Consider the following 17,563-nt stretch of genomic DNA (forward strand, 5'->3'; position numbering starts at 1 on the left):
TTGTTGTGCACCGACTGAAAGGTGAAAAACTATGGATTTGATGAACACTAGTGCAAACTTTCTACTGAATTTTATTTGCACAAAGGTTTGTATTATATACATGGGCGATGTATGACATGCGTAAGGAGGAATTAACAGCAAAAACGAGATTACAGGATCTTTTTAACAGGCGTGATGAAAAGAAAAAAGAAGCCACGTACGAGATAGGCAACAAAAACACATGCGACAAGCTCCGACAGGTCTGTCTACACACAACGCAGTCTCGGACCACCACTGATCTACTCTTTCGTTCACAGCTGTTGCCATAGATAATCAAGTTTTATTTGTTAACTTGATAAGCCTTTACCTTGATAAGCCTTTGACTATCTCGCATGAACTGCCAGGAGAAGGATCTATACAGTCTTTAGACCTCAGGCTGACTATCTTGAAGTCGCGTATGTGCTGGAGGTATGAGCCACATGCTAACAAGGCCCTGCTAGAAGGCCTTCTCATCGAGCCATTCCAAACTTGTAAAATGTGGAGTAGCACGCCTATGCCTACGAAATTCTCTGCAGGAATCCTGCCATCACCTGGTGCAGAACAGCTTTCAAGCGCAGGTCGATAGGCTTCGGCAAGCCGAGTATCCGGGCTCTCTCGTCGCATCTCTTGCACAATCATTACTGCAAGCCACTAAGTGGTCCATGTGCGATGCGGACCAAAAGCAAGCCGAGGATGCAGGAAAGCAGTTCTAAAGGACGGCTGCAATTCCACATTTTCATTACTTCTCCCATTGGTTAAAGATCGGAGAGCACGCAGAAGTGTTTTTTCAGTATCCCACAAGCTCGCTTTGCCTTGCAAGATACGCAAAGACGATGTGAGAACTCGGGTATGCTCAGAAAGGCAAAGGACACGGTATGTGACATGTGTCAAAAAGGTAGAGTATGCAATCCCGCTTTCGTGCGGAAAGACGCACATAGGGCAGATAAGAATACGCTGAAACAGCGCTTCCTCTATCTATTTTTTCGAAAAAATAGATAGAGGAAGCGCTGGCTTAAATGACAGGCTCCGTGAACATCGTAGCAATGTGCACCGGTCAGTACAAGGGCACTTAGGAGTGCAATGCCGGGACTGTGGGTGTCTGCCTGCATTCGAAAATTGCTCGGTGGTTGCTAAACACAGGAAACGGACGACACGAGAGATTATAGAGGCAGCTGAGATAATAGGGGTTGATTGTGTCAGCATGGCCTCATTTGGGTTATCACAAAAAACTTGATTAATCATATAGGGCGACAGCTGCAAAGGAAACAGTAGATTAGTAGTGGTTTGAGACTGTTGTGCGTAGACAGACAAGTTGGGGTGTGCCGCACGTGTTGCAGTATCTTTGTTTCTTTCTCTCTTTTCCTTTTCATCACGCTTGTTAAGAAGATCCTGTTATTATCTCGTTTTTGCTGTTAATCACTCCTTACACACATCATACATCTCCCATGTATATAACACAAGCGTTTGTGCAAATAAAATTCAGTTGAAAGTTTGCACTTGTGTTCATCAAATCCCTAATCCTTTGTCTTTCAGTTAGTGCATAGCAACTGTTTATTATGGGTTTATTTCTCGTTTTTAAAATGTCCAAATTGCACATCTCCTTAGTTCCTGTTTTCTGCTAAAACTACACTAACTGGGTGAAAAACTTCTGCTCGCATGTGTAGATTCTTTTTCCTTTTTGTACCCCCACTTCTTGGAAGAACCAGCAGGAGTACACCGGCCCACCATTTTCCTTGTTAGCACAAGTGACTACGTCTACAACAATGTTGACATCTGCGTTGTGGCTGTGAGCCCCCAATCCAACCCATCCATGTTTACAAGAACATTCCAAGTGGGTCAGGCAGATACTCTATGCAGTTTGGCATCTCAATCCGCTTTCATATCAGATTCATGCAAGTACCCAAACTGACACCTGGCACAATAATTCCGACAGGAACCATTTCGGGATGACTGTCGACGTTAATGCGATTAGCATTGAAGCAATGTAGCGACACATTGTACTGCCGCGACCACCTAAACACTTAGTGCACGAGGCATGTACTCCAGCCGAGCCTCTCTGTGCACGTTGCGCCATCTAGCAGCGCCTACATGGAATATGTGCATGGCGCCTGTCTGAATAACATAATGCCGGTTTAGTTCTGTCAGCACCAAAAAAATTAGTTTTTTTTTTTTTTTTTTTTGTCGAAGTGTGGCACATACCCAATGACACATACCCAGTGACCCATATATACCTGGTGACCCAAATGGACATCAAAGAGGTTTGATACAAACATACCGCAAATCGTATCCTAACCATTGCTAATCGCTTTAATACAACTTGAGCTATGAAGGAGGGTGGGACAACACTGATAAATGCAGCCCATTCTTTCGATAGTCTCACTCGCCCCTTTTGTGCACCTGAACGACGACATATATCAGGTGTAGGTGAACTGTAGTTTCTCTCATTGCACCAACTCTCAATACTGAGCTCTACTTGACCTGGCAGTTTCTACCACACTCGTCAGCTTGGGCATATTGTGCACTTGACTTTTACATTTGAATGACTTCCAATATTTTTAATGCTTTATTACATTTCTTTCACCATCAGCTCTTCTGTCGGACTTGGTTGTGACATCCTTATGAGTAGTACAGATGGAGCTACATATAAGTTGATTTGTTAAACAAGTGCATTTTCTAGATAGCAGCAGCAGCCATGGTCTGCAATGTGTGGAAGGGCTTGCCCAGAAAGGTTCGCATTAAAATGTAGAAAGTTTCTACATTCTTACTCTGGAAAAATCGGGCGTTCAGAGCACGTTTCACGTACCATGGTTCAGAGGTTAAAATTATTCAAGCAGTGTCTTACACTCTTGTCCATTCAACAACCGACTATATGTTTGCATTGCGTGTTGCTCATCACTTGGCATCTCTTTTCAACAAGTTGTGTATGTCACTGTGCTGTGCAACAGGTAAAAATGCGGATTAGTTTTATTTTCTCTGAGAAGGCATGCAAGTGGTCTTGGCTGCTGCTTCTGACAATGCAACACACTTCCAGTGAAGTAACTGTGCGTTAGGGCCAAGAAAAGCTGAATGTGATGAAAACAGATGATTCACATTGCCAAGAAAGCCTGAAGGGAATTCACATCGTTAATTTTTGGTGATGCTCGGGCTATTTAATAAATGCTGTGTCAGTCGGCCACTTTTGGGTATTCAAAATTTTGCACCTCTGCTGGTGTTTGCTAAAGGAAAAGAAATGTGCTCGTGTGGTGCAGTTTATTGGGAGTATTATAGTACTGTGTACGTGAACATTACTACAGCTTCAACACACTAAGAAAGAGTGAGCGATAGTAGATGAAAAGAAAGAAAAAAGTGCCAGAGTTCTTACTAGGACGACCCATATGCATAATTTAGCGGGAAATAGATTATTTACAAGAAAAGTTCTTCCATCTGGAAGTTATTGTTGCATTTGCATGCTTAAGAAAGGAGAGTTTGGCATGGCTTTTATTTGCTGGATAATCCCTTAGTTGCACAGACAATCTAGTAGGTGCATGGTACGATCAGAAAGCGAATAGCCTGAGAATTTCAATGGACAACAAAGCAGCTGCAGCATTTTACCTCGGGGTCATTTCACGCAAAACGTGCCAGGCCCAAAAAGTGACCATCGTTGATTTTCTTAGAAAAAAATTGGGTTAGATGGCTATTGTGTGAATTAAAGGTTTCACTAAGGTATTTTCATTGAATTTTTTTTTTTTTATCACGTGAGTGCCCTTCAAAGTTTCCGCAAAGAAGCAATAGTTCGTTGGTGATAAATTTTTTTGAAGTTTGAAACTAGGTGCAATAACAAATTTTATTTTATAGCATTCTAGGGGCATCCTTCTTTCATATAACACGATAACTGAATGCATTTTAGAATTGGCAGTTTAGAATTTTCCGCATTTATTTGGCTCAGTAAAAAAGCAAGAAATGTTGCATTATCAGAAATTTTTTCGCATAAACTGCGCAAATTTTCAGCTGCAATATCTTTTCTCCCATTTAGCCTGTTGCTATAGTGTATGCTAAACATAATGTGAAATTATTAAGATACATATTTTTTAGAAAAACACCTCCAAAGTTGGCAAAAAAAATAGGGATTTTTTTGCGAGATTCAGGCCACATTTAAGCCTTAAGGCCCTCCAGATAAACATAAGTCAGATAGCAAAAATGCATTCAATTATCGTGTTATATTATTACAGTAAATGTAGCCGCATTAGTAGAAGAGGAGGAGTGTTAGCGGAGAGGACGAAGAAGAGAACTCTTCTTGCTCGTCGGAGGCTCGCCCTGAGGCCTGTTCAATAAACACCGTTTGTCGCGCATCGTAACAGTTTTTGGTGGAAGGTGCTGGGTACTTCAAGTAACGACGGACCCGGAGCCATTTATTCTTCGCCGGAGTCGTCGCCTCGCCGGACTACCTCCTGCGCCTGTTAACATGACCAACGAAGGAGACGCTCGGGGACCGATACCTGTCGCTCCGGGATCAATGCCTGCTTGTACGTGGCGATACTACCGAGAACCTCGGGTTTTCGCCGGGAGAGCAGGTGAAGATGTAGAAGAATGGCTCAGACATTACCAACGGGTAAGCAAGTCCAACGGCTGGAACACCACCGACCAACTAACCAACGTTATCTTCGCTCTCAGTGACACTGCTCTGATGTGGTTTGAGAACCACGAAGAATTATTAACAACGTGGGAACGTTTCGTTCATGACCTAAAGGAATGCTTTGGCGACTCGGACGCAAAAAAGAAACGCGCAGAGCATACCCTGGCACAGAGAGCACAGCTACCAGGGGAGACTTGCACTGCCTACATCGAAGAGATCTTGAAATTGTGCAAGCAAGCCAACGCAAGAATGTCCGAGGAAGACAAGGTCGGGCACCTGCTCAAGGGCATAGCAGAGGATGTCTACAATTTCCTGATCGGCAAGGACAGTCTCGCTTCAGTGTCTGATGTCATGAAGCACTGCCGTACGTTCGAGGCGCTGAAGATGCGCCGAATAACGCCAAAGTTTGGCCGATTGGCCAATGTTACCACTGTGGCCAGCATCGATATGAGCTCTTCATTTGACTTGGCGTCGACCATACGACAGATCGTCCGCGAAGAGCTATACAGGCACACCGAGACGACACGTCGCCTGCCTGATGTCTCTGATGCCTCCTTTTCGCAAGCCCCGGCGACTTCACCACCTTTGAATGGATGGCAACCGTCTGTCAGCGTCGCGAATGTGTCAGAGTACCGACACGCACCGGCATCGAGAGGCCACTACTCTTCGGATACCCGATTTGAACCTCACCCTCGCTACGCACGTTCCTCGGGACGCCCCACCACTGGCAATGCTCCGCGTTATGACCCAGTCATTCGTCCTAGGCGTGCAGACGTGTCTGACAGCTCTGAAGACTACCGCAGAAGCCGTCCGCTTCCGACATGCTTCGTCTGCGGCGTCCTTGGCCATATATCCCGTTTTTGTCCTCAACGCCAAAGGTATCCGTACGATCAACTTGCTGCCCCAGCCTCCAACGCCCAATGGCCTTCTATGGCGCAATCGCCTTCTAGCAGCAACTTTTGCCAAGGAAGCTTACGGAACCGCTCACCTGCCTCCGATCGTAGCGTGACGCCACCTCCTGTTCCTCGATTGCACCGGTCTCCTTCACCACGGCGTCGTGCAAGATCACCACCGCCGGAAAACTAGAGAGCGCGGCCAATGGAGGTGAGGTCGCTGGAGATTCGCTGCTGAAAGATATGCCTCCACCTGTGTTTATGTTGAAGAACAAAGTGAAAGTCCTCGTTGATGGTGTGTCTACATTGGCGTTAGTGGAAACCGGTGCTGTTGTCTCTGTGATGAGTCTCGCTTTCCAAAGGTTATTAGGACGCAAAGTGGTATTTCAATGGAACCAAGTGGCAACATTTTGTGGCGTGAGCGGGGATTCGTTGCGGCCTGTTGGTTTTTGCACTGCACAAGTGTCATTGGGTGGTAGAGTTTTCACGACTGAATTCACAATCCTCCCCCGTTCCTCACATGATGTTATATTAGGTATTGATTTTCTGCAGATGTGCGGTGCCACCGTTGATTGCCGAACAGGGGAGATGTTTGTGAGTGGTGACATTTCTTACGAGCTCATGCAGGATGCTCCAAACGAGGATGGCGCATTTCATGCCTGTGAGGACACTCTCGTGCCTGCTTTGTCAGCTGTGTGTGTGCCGGTGGGCTGCGCTACTACCACTCATCGGGCCTTCGACGCCACAGTAGAGCCGGCGTATTTACCGTGCACGAAGAAGAACATTTTTCTGCCACATTGTCTTGTGTCTGTTGCTCAGCGGCGCTCCAAATTATGGGTTGTCAACCCTTCAGGCGAAAACGCAGTGGTACCTGCTGGCATGAAGCTTGCTTCCTTCAAAGAGCACAGATCGACGCCCGTCGCCGTACTCACAGATGCTCCACATACACGAGTTGACATCTGTTCGGAGGACTCGAAGATTCTGCCAATGATCAGCAAGTCGATCAGCATGGACGAGCGCCGTACATTAGTGAACGTCCTGACTAAACACTTAAGCATCTTCGACTTCGCCCAGGGCGATAACGCGCCGTCCATTCCTGCGTCTCGAACCAAGCACAGAATTAACACGGGGTCGGCGCAGCCTGTTCGACAGAAACCCTATAGAGTGTCACCGTCAGAGCGCCAGATTATCGACGAACAGGTTCACGAAATGCTACAGAAAGGAGTAATTCAGGAGTCATCTAGTCCGTGGGCTGCTCCAGTTATACTGGTGAAAAAGAAAGACAATACTTGGAGATTTTGTGTGGACTACCGCCGTCTCAATTCCATTACCAAGAAAGACGTTTACCCTCTTCCAAGGATTGATGACGCATTGGATTGCCTTCATTCAGCATCCTACTTTTCTTCTGTAGATTTGCGATCGGGTTACTGGCAAATCCCAATGCACCCGGCGGATAAAGAAAAAACGGCCTTTATAACCCCGGATGGCCTTTTTGAGTTCAACGTCATGCCGTTTGGGCTTTGCAATGCACCCGCGACTTTCGAAAGATTTATGGACACAATTCTTCGAGGCCTCAAATGGCATATTTGCATGTGCTACCTAGACGACGTTGTCATCTTTGGAAGCACTTTTGAAGAGCACAACAGGCGCCTGGAAGTCGTCTTAGACTGCATCGAAAACGCCGGCCTAGTACTCAATTCTAAGAAATGTCACTTCGGTGAGCGGCAGACATTGGTGCTTGGCCATCTTGTAGACAAGGATGGTATCAGGCCTGATCCACAAAAGACAGCAGCTGTTGAAGCGTTTAAGCCTCCTCGGTCTGTTAAAGAGCTTCGTAGTTTCCTAGGCCTCTGCTCTTATTTCCGCCGATTTATACCTGCTTTTGCCGATGTCGCCTATCCCCTGACTTGTCTTCTGCATAAGGACGCCGTTTTTGAGTGGACTCACGAGTGCGACGCATCTTTTCGTCAACTGAAGTTCTTACTGACGACGAGTCCCATCCTTCGGCATTTCGACCCAGCTGCACCAACAGAGATCCACACCGATGCGAGTGGCGTGGGGGTCGGGGGAGTCCTCGTTCAGCGATGCGGCCGGAACGAGCATGTCATTGCTTATGCGAGTCGTACGTTAAGTAAGCCTGAACGCAATTACACCGTTACGGAGCAGGAATGCCTAGCGGTCATTTTTGCTGTGCAACGTTTTCGCTCGTACGTGTATGGACGCCCATTCACAATCGTCACAGATCATCATTCGTTGTGTTGGCTTGTCAATCTTCGTGATCCCTCTGGTCGACTCGCGCGCTGGGCTCTACGTCTTCAGGAGTACAACTTCACAGTTTCATATAAGAGTGGTCGCCGACACGCTGATGCTGACTGCCTTTCGCGAATGCCGCTAAACACCACTCTTTGTGATGCCGATAACTTTGATCACTTGATTGCTTCTTTGGCTCCTGCATTCCCTGATAAAGAGACCTTCGAGAAGGAGCAGCGAGAAGACTTCAGCTTAGAGCCACTTTTCAACGCGCATGACTCCACAACAAGCCGTGGATTTTGTGTTCGTGATGGCCTCCTCTACAAGAGGAATTTCGCAACCACTGGTGCCCGTTTCCTTCTTGTAGTTCCGGAAAAGCTACGCTCCTCTATTCTGCAGGTTATGCACGACGATCCTACCTCCGGACATCTCGGAGCAGCGCGTACATTTCATCGTGCCCAAGAACGGTTTTACTGGCCCCGAATGCGTCGGTCGACTGAAATCTATGTGGCCAGTTGCGCTCAGTGTCAGGCCCACAAACACCTAACTACGACGCCAGCCGGCCTCCTACAACCAGTGACGCCTCCGAGCTCCCCTTTCGAGCAAGTTGGAATTGATCTCATGGGTCCCTTTCCCCGCTCATCGAAAGGGAACCGTTGGATCATCGTATGTGCCGACCATCTGACCCGGTACTGCGAGACAGCTGCTTTGCCATCTGCCACCGCCAGCCAAGTTTCCTTTTTCCTCCTGCATTCGATCATTCTCCGTCACGGCCCTCCTCGAGTAATCATCAGTGACCGCGGCCGCCAGTTTACTGCAGATGTCGTGGAAGAGCTTCTTCGATTATGCGCTTCCAGCTTTCGCCACTCGACACCGTATCACCCGCAAACAAATGGGCTGACCGAGCGTACCAACCGCACACTGGTGAACATGTTGTCCATGTACGTCGCATCGGACCATAAAAACTGGGACGACATTTTGCCATTCATTACATACGCTTTTAACACAGCAAAGCACGAGACTACTGGCTACAGCCCGTTTTTCCTACTCTACGCTCGTCCCGCCGCGTCACACACTGGACACCATATTTTCTTTCTCCACCCACGACGATCTCACCATCGCCGAGACTCTGTGTCTCGCTGAAGAAGCTCGACGCTTGGCCCGCGTACGTACTCTGGCTTCGCAAGAGCGGTCAAAAGCACGGTACGACAGGCACCATCGGGATGTCACCTATTCTCCAGGGGATCTAGTCTGGCTATGGTGTCCGGTGCGCAAACGTGGCCTGTGTCAGAAACTTCTTGCCAACTATACTGGCCCGTACGTTATTGTTGACCAACTCAGTGAAGTGAATTATCGACTGGCGCGTCTCACCGCAACTGGACGGCGCTCCGCCAAGACTGAGGTTGTGCATGTCGCTCGTCTCAAGCCATTCACACCGAGAACTTAGCTGACTTGCCCGGCGGGCTTCGTCTAGGAGGGGAGGAATATTACAGTAAATGTAGCCGCATTAGTAGAAGAGGAGGAGTGTTAGCGGAGAGGACGAAGAAGAGAACTCTTCTTGCTCGTCAGAGGCTCGCCCTGAGGCCTGTTCAATAAACACCGTTTGTCGCGCATCGTAACAATATGAAAGAAGGATGCCCCTAGACAGCTACAAAATAAAACATTATTGCACCTAGTTTCACGCGAATAAAAAAAAAAAAATTATCTCCAACCAACTATATTGCTTCTTTGCGGCAACTTCGAAGAGCGCTCACGTGATCAAAATTTTTTTTTCGACGAAAATACCTTGGTATTCACAGAATAGCGATCTAGCCAAATTTTTTTCAAGAAAATTAACGATGGTCGCGTTTTGGGTCTGGGACGTTTCCCGTGGAATTACCCCTCGACGTTTAGGCTGGGTCACCACCGTGGGCCAAGTACGTTGGCTGTCAAAAGCACTGGTTGCTTGGCAAGTATTGTTTTTTAACGGCGCAAAAATAAGATAACACAGAACACTATTGTATGGTGGCATAACTCTGTCTGCTTTTCGCGCCATCAAGAATAAGTTGGCTATGTTGTGGGCTGTGCGAAGCCAAGCTGGGGACTCAAGCGAGGCCACGGGACTGTGTGTGGCTACTGTGGCCACGGGCAGCGGGGGGAAAAAAAAAAAAAAAGTAGTGCCACTTGTGATTGTGACAGATAATCGAGCCTACATGTGTTCAGCGAGCCTACTACGCCTACCGTGCTGCTGCTTCTGACGACAGCTCTCGCTTCAAGTGTTGTGCACGTTCTTGACACCGACATTTGATACCTGCGGCTATGTATAACGCGATTTCACTGTCGCAAAAGGATGACTCCATCGAGTTGGTTCCGTTCGGTAAGTCGAGAAACTGGAATGTTCTTCCACGACTTCTTTTTTTGACGGCCTTGTAACGTGTTGATTTGTGAATGAAACTTTCATTTGCGAGTGGTGGCAGTACACCTATTTAAACGAATATATTGCATCCTGCGAATCGGAGTTCCTCCACAGAACACCCACTCGAAGCAGGCGGGAGCGGCAAAAAAACAGGGTAAAAAAAAACGGTTAAAAATAAACTAACATGATTCAGAATAATTTCAGACAGGAATAATCAACCATTAAGTGCACTAATTAACAGAAATTCGTCAAAATCGCTTGTAACTATCATCAGCAAAGGCTTTGGCTCCATTTGCGTGGCGATTTTCCACCAGTTGTGCCTTAGCCACGGTGTAAGATATGCCTTAGCACAGGTGTCAAAACGGATGATGGATTGCTAAACAGAAGACAAACAGGATAAAACAAGATTAACATAAGGGAAACACCGGCGGATCACTGCTCCGCACTTCCCACGTAGTGGAACTGCATTAACGTCGAGTTTACCATTGCATTAGTTTTCTGTCAAAGGGGAGAAAGGCATTTGAAATGAAAATAGGCTATTTCAGAAATACTTTGCTGCAAAAAGTACTTCAATGCGTTTAGCAGAAGCGGAGTTATTGGCAATCAAACACGGCATCAGCTGTGCTCCTGTTCCTTCAACGCCTTCACTGCGAAGGCTACGGCGGAGTGGGGCGTGACCACACTCCGCCTTCTAAATGTTACCGTGGCGCGCAGTTCAAATTTCATTTTGGGTGTTAACGTAGACGCCACGACTTCCGATTTTGGTGTTTACGACGCGCCAAACGTAAGACAAACGCGGTTGTCCTCCGCGAGGTGCAGTAGTCGAGGTCACCGTAGCTGCAGTGCGCTTAGCCAGTGGACTCGTGGCGGTACCCCGCGGCGGCCGCGGTATCTACGCTACGTGCCGACCGCAGCTACCAATAGCAGCCGCGTAAGGAATCTGTCTTATTACGGAATAAAGCGCCCGGAAGAAAGTGAGGAACATGGCTTCTTTTGAAAAGAGAGGGTTTGAGAAAAAGGTGACTTCGCGCTCCGCTTGCGAGCTCCACGCACCGTGTTCGGCAGCAAAAACTTGGCTGAAGTGTTCACAGCAGCGTATGCTACCCGTGGACTATATTATTTCACCAAGCCTGAGAGGTGGTTCAGGGAAGATCTAGTAACGTTGGTTCAGGGCCCCTTTAAGGGTTACTATGCGTGAACCACTTGTGTTTGTCTGCATAGTTCACAGAACACACAGCGAGACGTGTTTGCTCAAGGCGTTGCTGTGCGCCATTATTCGTACACTGTGAGAAAATTAGCACTGTCATTTCCTGACACGGGCACATGGCATCATGGCTGAAGTGTTGATTTGCTGGAAAGCCGCTTGTGTGTTGTCGTCTTGACGCTGCGGTGCTTTAGTGCGGCTTTGTATCTACACGCCCTGTGTCAGTTGTCCGCATATATTGCCGAGCCAAGCCAATGGCTACCACATGTGTGTTGTTGCATCTCGGTCTTCTTTTATTTTTTCTTGCGCTCTTGCTGCTCCGCCACCAAAGTTTTAATCATTTCCGACCTCATGACTACTCTCGGCACCTCGCTACAATTTTGTTCAGAGCCCCGTCTCTGAGAGTGACTGTCGTTCAGCCGAGTGGTCGCTTAGCAGTCGCTAGGCTTACTCCCCTGCTGCTCCATGGCTACCTGGTCGCCCCATCAACCTTGCCGTGGGCTAGGCTTTGCGGTTTACGACAACCCAGCCTGTTCTGCTCTACCTCAAGGCACATGATTTTGCTCTCCGGAGCCATCAGCCCAAATCCTAGACCGCCTGCTGGCCCTATATATCCTCATTGCGAGCGTGTTGCGCATAACCACATTGCTGCGCTACAGTGTGATGAGTGCATTAGGTGGTTGCACCGATCACGTGAAGGCGTTAGCTCGCTACGTACCGCCGCCTGTCCGCGTCAACCGAAGCTTGGTTTTGCACCCCATGCCAGCTTCCTCCTTTCCATGAGTCGCTTTTCCAAGAACCTCGACCGCTACCCTCTGCTTCGCAGGCACGCCTTCCATCCCACACCTTGCCCCAGTATTGTGCACCTAAGAGTGCTCTGCTGTGGTTCTCAAATGCGCGCTGAATGCGTAACAAGATACCTGAACTCCAAGCTACCATGGCCTCTATGCCGAGTACGATATTCGCACTGTATGAGACATGGTTGGACGCATCAACTCATGATGGACAAATTGTTGCTGCTGATCAGTAATGTGTTTCGCAAGGACCGCATGACAGCTCGTGGAAGTGGTGTTTTGGTCGCTGTAACAAAGTCGCTAACATGCAGCCGGCGCCACCAATTTGAATCATCTGCCTTGGAGGCCCTGTTTATTGAAATTTCTGTCAAAAGGCGCAAATACCTTGTTATTTGTGCCTACTGTCCACTGAATACACGCGCCCAATCCTACACTTTTCTTTCGTGATTCAGTTGATCAAGTTGTCTCCCTGAGAAGCACCTTCCATAACGTATATATTCTTGGAGATTTCAATGCCCAAATTGACTGGAGTGACCCACTCAGCCCCATTCCCCTGGACCCTGTCTCTGACTCTTTTCTCGAAGCTGTGGAGTCCGCGGGCTTTATGCAGCTCTTCACCGAATCTACATATTCCTCACACACAGGAAGCTCATCCTACCTCGACCTCTGCTTCACTCTCAACTTGACGCTTCTGCTGGAATGCAGTACCGCAGCTGCACTAGCCACGTCTGACCACAGTGGTATACACCTTACTATACTGCATCCTTCCCGAACCGTGGCCCTCGTGCTTGCCTTGTCCAGTCCTGCAGAAGCCTAGACTCTGGCCACCTTCTTCGCCTTGCGGCTCTTGCACCGTGGGATATGGCACTGGCTGAATTGTCAACATCATGTACGACCTTTACACACCCTGACGTCTGACACCATTCCCGCCAAGCGCTGTCGTCAACACCACGCACCATGGATTACTAGAGGCATTATGACACTGTGCAAGCACAAGCTTCGAATGTTTCGTCGTGCAAAGAAAAGACGCTCTTCGATGACCTCCAAGCTGCTAAACATTTACTGCGGGATGTAAAGAAGCAAATCTGAATCGCCCATCGACGCTATGTCGAAGATATTGCCAGTAGAGCAGGTAATGAGCCAAAGCTATTTTGGGCATACATAAATTTCCAATGCAAGCAATCTCAATGTCCTTCCTTTCTTATCAATGAAGACACGACGTCCTCTCCAGCTGTCATCGCTGAAGCATTCAGCCGCCATTTCTCTTCAGTGGGGACAAATTGCACAGCACTTTCTTCTGTCAACTTCCCGCCTGCTGACAACCCTCCCATGCCTACCGAATCAATTCCACCTAACATTACTGCACTACAAATAACAGTTGCAAATGTCTCAGAAGCAGTCTCGCCCATTAAACCTTTCCAAAATCCTGGTCCTGACAGTATCCACCCCTTGATCTTAAAGTCCACAGCTCCAACTGTGATGTATTTCCTGTGCTCTATGTTCGAAAGAATTCCGAATTCGGGCACGTTCCCCAATGCATGGAAGCTTGCTTACATCACACCTGTGCATAAATGTCATGGTGCACATGCAGATCTGTCATCATACCGTACCATTGCCAATAAATACCTCTATAGTGTGTTGCACCTTCGAGCGTGTCCTTAACGCAAAGATTCTGCCCACCTTGAGGCGCATGATCTTTTATCTCCAGCCCAACATGGCTTTTATCATGACCGCAGTTGTAAAACTGCCCTTGGTTCCCTGGTACCCATAGCAATTAGTGCTCATCTTGATCAACGAACACCATGTGAGCTCATTCTGCTGGACCGGCATCTCGCCTTTGACAGTCTACAACACCATGCCCTGCTTCGTAGCATTTAAGCGAAAGGTATCTCCGGAACAGTACTCTCCTGGACATCATCGTTCCTCAGTAACCGCACCCAATGTGTCATCTATTGGGGGGGGCAGGCTTCAGGGGTTTATCCAGAACGCAAGGGGGCTGGGGGGTGGGAGGGGAATACAAAGTTATCAGTTACATTTTATGTTTTGAGCGAAAGGTGGGGGGAAAGGTTCAAAGTACACTAAATAACCTTTTATGCAAGCATATTTAACCCCACAAAGCCCGAATGCCATTCCACATCAAAGAAAATTAAAACAGCTTATTCACATTTATTTACGGCTGTAGGGGGTATATTGGTACAAAGAAAACAATGAAACAATAATTGTGCACACATTAATTAGTACGGTAATTAACTCCCTCAGGTATATCAAAAGCATAGGGTTTCCAGTGCTTAAATCAGAGTTTTAGGTGCCAAAATCAGCGTATCAAAAATGATACAATGGGCTTTGTGGGGTTAAACCATATGTTACAAGGAAGTTCGTCCTTGTTGGTGCATGTCGAGCTGATCTTGCGAAAAAAATACTACAATGAAGGTGGAGACAGGCAGCACGAACGAACACTATACAGAAGGCCAAAATGTGTGCCTCGTTCTTGCCGTATTTCAAATTCAGTATGTATTTCAACACCCATGCCATTCTGTCACCACGTTTGAAAATTACAAGAGCATAAGGGACAGCGTTTAGAGTTCTCATTTGATTGCACAAAATTTATTCTTTTTTTTTTTTCTATGCAAAGCAAAGTGAAGCAAGTTCTTAGTCTACATGTCTTGGTAGAACAAAGTGCAGACGTTTTCAAAACTAAGTACAGTATCATTTTGCACGAGAAAAAGCTAAGCATAATAGACACGGAGCAGCCATATACCTTAAAGAACACAATTAAAATATGACAACTACGAACAAAAAGTATATATGCACATCATGTCAGCTACAATCTGGTATCTGCAATATCCAAACAAACTACTAGGCCAACCGCAGTTGCCACATTAACGAAATAATAATATAAAAAAAAGAAGAAAAATTTATGAGCCATTCCACTCTGTGAAGGTGGATGACCAGCGAATTGTTTAGCGCATGACACAGAGGTGATACAGAATTTTGAACAAAGGTATGAACATATTTATTGTCCTTATTGGTAGTCATCGTGATAATAGGTATGCACACACATTTACGTATCACCTATGTTATTAAATCTATATCCGTCTCTGCTAAGCATCGTTGGCCTCGATGTTGCCAAGGCGATGTTGCTTGGCGTCGGACATTGCACGTATGCGTATGTCCGAGACTTCCTCACCGACCGCAAGATACAACTCAGCGCTGCCACGGGACATCCCTCCACCATCTCTGCTGGCAACCGCGGCATGCCGCAAGGCTCCGTGCTCTCGCCGTTGCTTTTCAACGTTGCACTGATAGGCCTGCCCAAGCTTCTGGCTGACATCCCCAACCTACACCACAGCCTTTATGCTGACGCTCTTACTCTTTGGATCACACACTGTAGTGACGGCCAGATCGAAGCGACTCTTCAGACCGCCATCGATCGGGTCAGAAACTATCTTGATACAGTTAGTCTCAGCTGCTCGGCGACTAAGTCAGAGTATATCATCATCCCGTCCCCAGGACGATGCCTCAACCTCCAGGTGCAAGGCAAGCCCATCCCTCGTACAGATTACATAAGGATTCTGGGCCTACACCCACAGGCAAACGGCGGCAACAATTTTTATGCATCGACCAGTCAGTGGTACAGATCGGATGCCTTCACAAGCGAGTCTCCAACTTGCACCGAGGTGTACGAGAGTCCAACCTCCTGCGTCTCGTTTAAGCCTTCATCTGCTCCCACGTCACCTACTCTGCTCCTTACCTACGTCTCACCCGCGCCGAAAGCGAATGGCTAGAGGCGTCACTTCGCAAAGCATACAAGACGGCCCTGGGTCTTCCCATGTCCACAGCTACTCACAAGCTTAAGCCTCTCGGCATCTCCAACACCATGAGCGAACTGATGGAAGCTACCCCCACCGCCCAATACGAGTGGCTGCCACTCACACACGGTGGCCGAACGGTACTTCAGCAAGTTGGGATCTAATCAACGAGGGCGGCCCCCAAATATATTTACCTTACACCGGAATATCGTCAAAATCTTTGCATCCCTCCCATTCCCAAACGAATGCATCCGGAACACCACGCCGAGAGACGGGCCGACCGTGCACGTCAATAGAAGCGCTTCAGCGGACGTCCGGATGTCACGTATACGGACGCCTCTTACCAACCCTCGAAACCAGCAATGGTGGCGGTAACCCTCACCCTGCACCGTAGCTGGTACACAGCCTTCAGCGTTCGCAACGCAGAAACAGTCACCGCAGCAGAGGAGGTCGCCATTGCGCTTGCGCTAACTGATCCTATTACCAAAGTCGTCATTAGTGATTCTCAACAGGCGATCCACAACTACGATGGCGGCCATATCTCTCGCCAGGCATCACACATTCTACTTTCTACTCCCCCCTCCTCCACATCCCGCTTACTTCTGTGGTCTCCAGCCCACAATTCGTTCAACGGATACGCCCAGGTGCATACACTTGCTCGAGATCTTAGCTGCAGAGCCGAGTGTAGGTTCCACCACCCCGCTTCTCCTGACACCACTATCCCGCATGCTTCTCTACTCACCACTTACACGGACGTCCTCCAGTACTACTAACTCGGAAGATGCATATATCCTCCCGCACACCACGATCTAACAAGATGCGAGGCAGTTCAATGGTGCAAACTACAAGCAGGCCCCTCTCTTATACAGAAAAATCTTTCCGCAACAGATAGCGCCTAGGTGCAAACACTGCTCAGCTCCAGCCACTCTCATACACATGGCTGGGACTTGTACCCCCCCCCCCCCCCGCGTACTACAACACAAACACCCCAGACTCGTGGGAGTCCCTCCTACATGCCTCCGAGCCAGCAGACCAATGCCGGCTCATACAGCGCGCAATGGGGGCCGCGGCATCCCAAGGGATTCCCGCCGACCTCCTCTAAGCCAGCGCAACCGGTCCACGGACTGGTCCCCTATTCTTGGGCGAAATAAAGAGTTCACCACCACCACCATCACTGCTAAGCACGAGGTCACGGGATCAAATCCCAGCCATGGCGGCCACATATCGATGGGGGCGAAATGCGAAAACAACTGTGTACTTATATTTAGGTGCACGTTAAAGAACCCCAAGTGGTCCAAATCATTTCTGAGTCCCCCACTACGGCGTGCCTCATAATCAAGTCGTGGTTTTGGCATGTAAAACCCCATAATTTAATTTAATTTTCACAGAAGACAATGAGTGGCTCATACCCCCTTAAGCAATGGCTCATCCCCCCCGCAAACGCGGCCTCCCCATTACGACGACAGAAGAGGAGTGAAATTCTACGCTGGAATGATGAGCAGCAACGGAGCCAGCTGTGGAAGAAGACGATGAATGCGTGAGCAGTGGCACGAGCGCGTTTGCACCGAGGGGCGACAAGAGCCAGCTG

General features: G+C 48.1%; 1 protein-coding gene across 3 annotated transcripts in view; it reads left to right on the plus strand.

Annotated features, from left to right (window-relative positions):
* The first annotated feature begins 9,906 nt into the window (after positions 1 to 9,906).
* Positions 9,907 to 17,563, plus strand: part of LOC119433928 (suppressor of tumorigenicity 14 protein homolog) — a 261,357-nt gene continuing 253,700 nt past the window's right edge. The window contains exon 1 of one of the 3 annotated variants that reach the window (XM_049659322.1): positions 9,907 to 10,129. In XM_049659322.1, the coding sequence (XP_049515279.1) occupies positions 10,072 to 10,129 (58 nt within the window). In that variant the 5' untranslated portion in view covers positions 9,907 to 10,071. The remainder of the gene's footprint in view (positions 10,130 to 17,563) is intronic. The other 2 variants (XM_049659321.1, XM_049659323.1) reach the window with 2 other exon arrangements.

Source organism: Dermacentor silvarum, chromosome 11 (genome assembly GCF_013339745.2).
Source record: "Dermacentor silvarum isolate Dsil-2018 chromosome 11, BIME_Dsil_1.4, whole genome shotgun sequence".
Classification (NCBI taxonomy): domain Eukaryota; kingdom Metazoa; phylum Arthropoda; class Arachnida; order Ixodida; family Ixodidae; genus Dermacentor; species Dermacentor silvarum.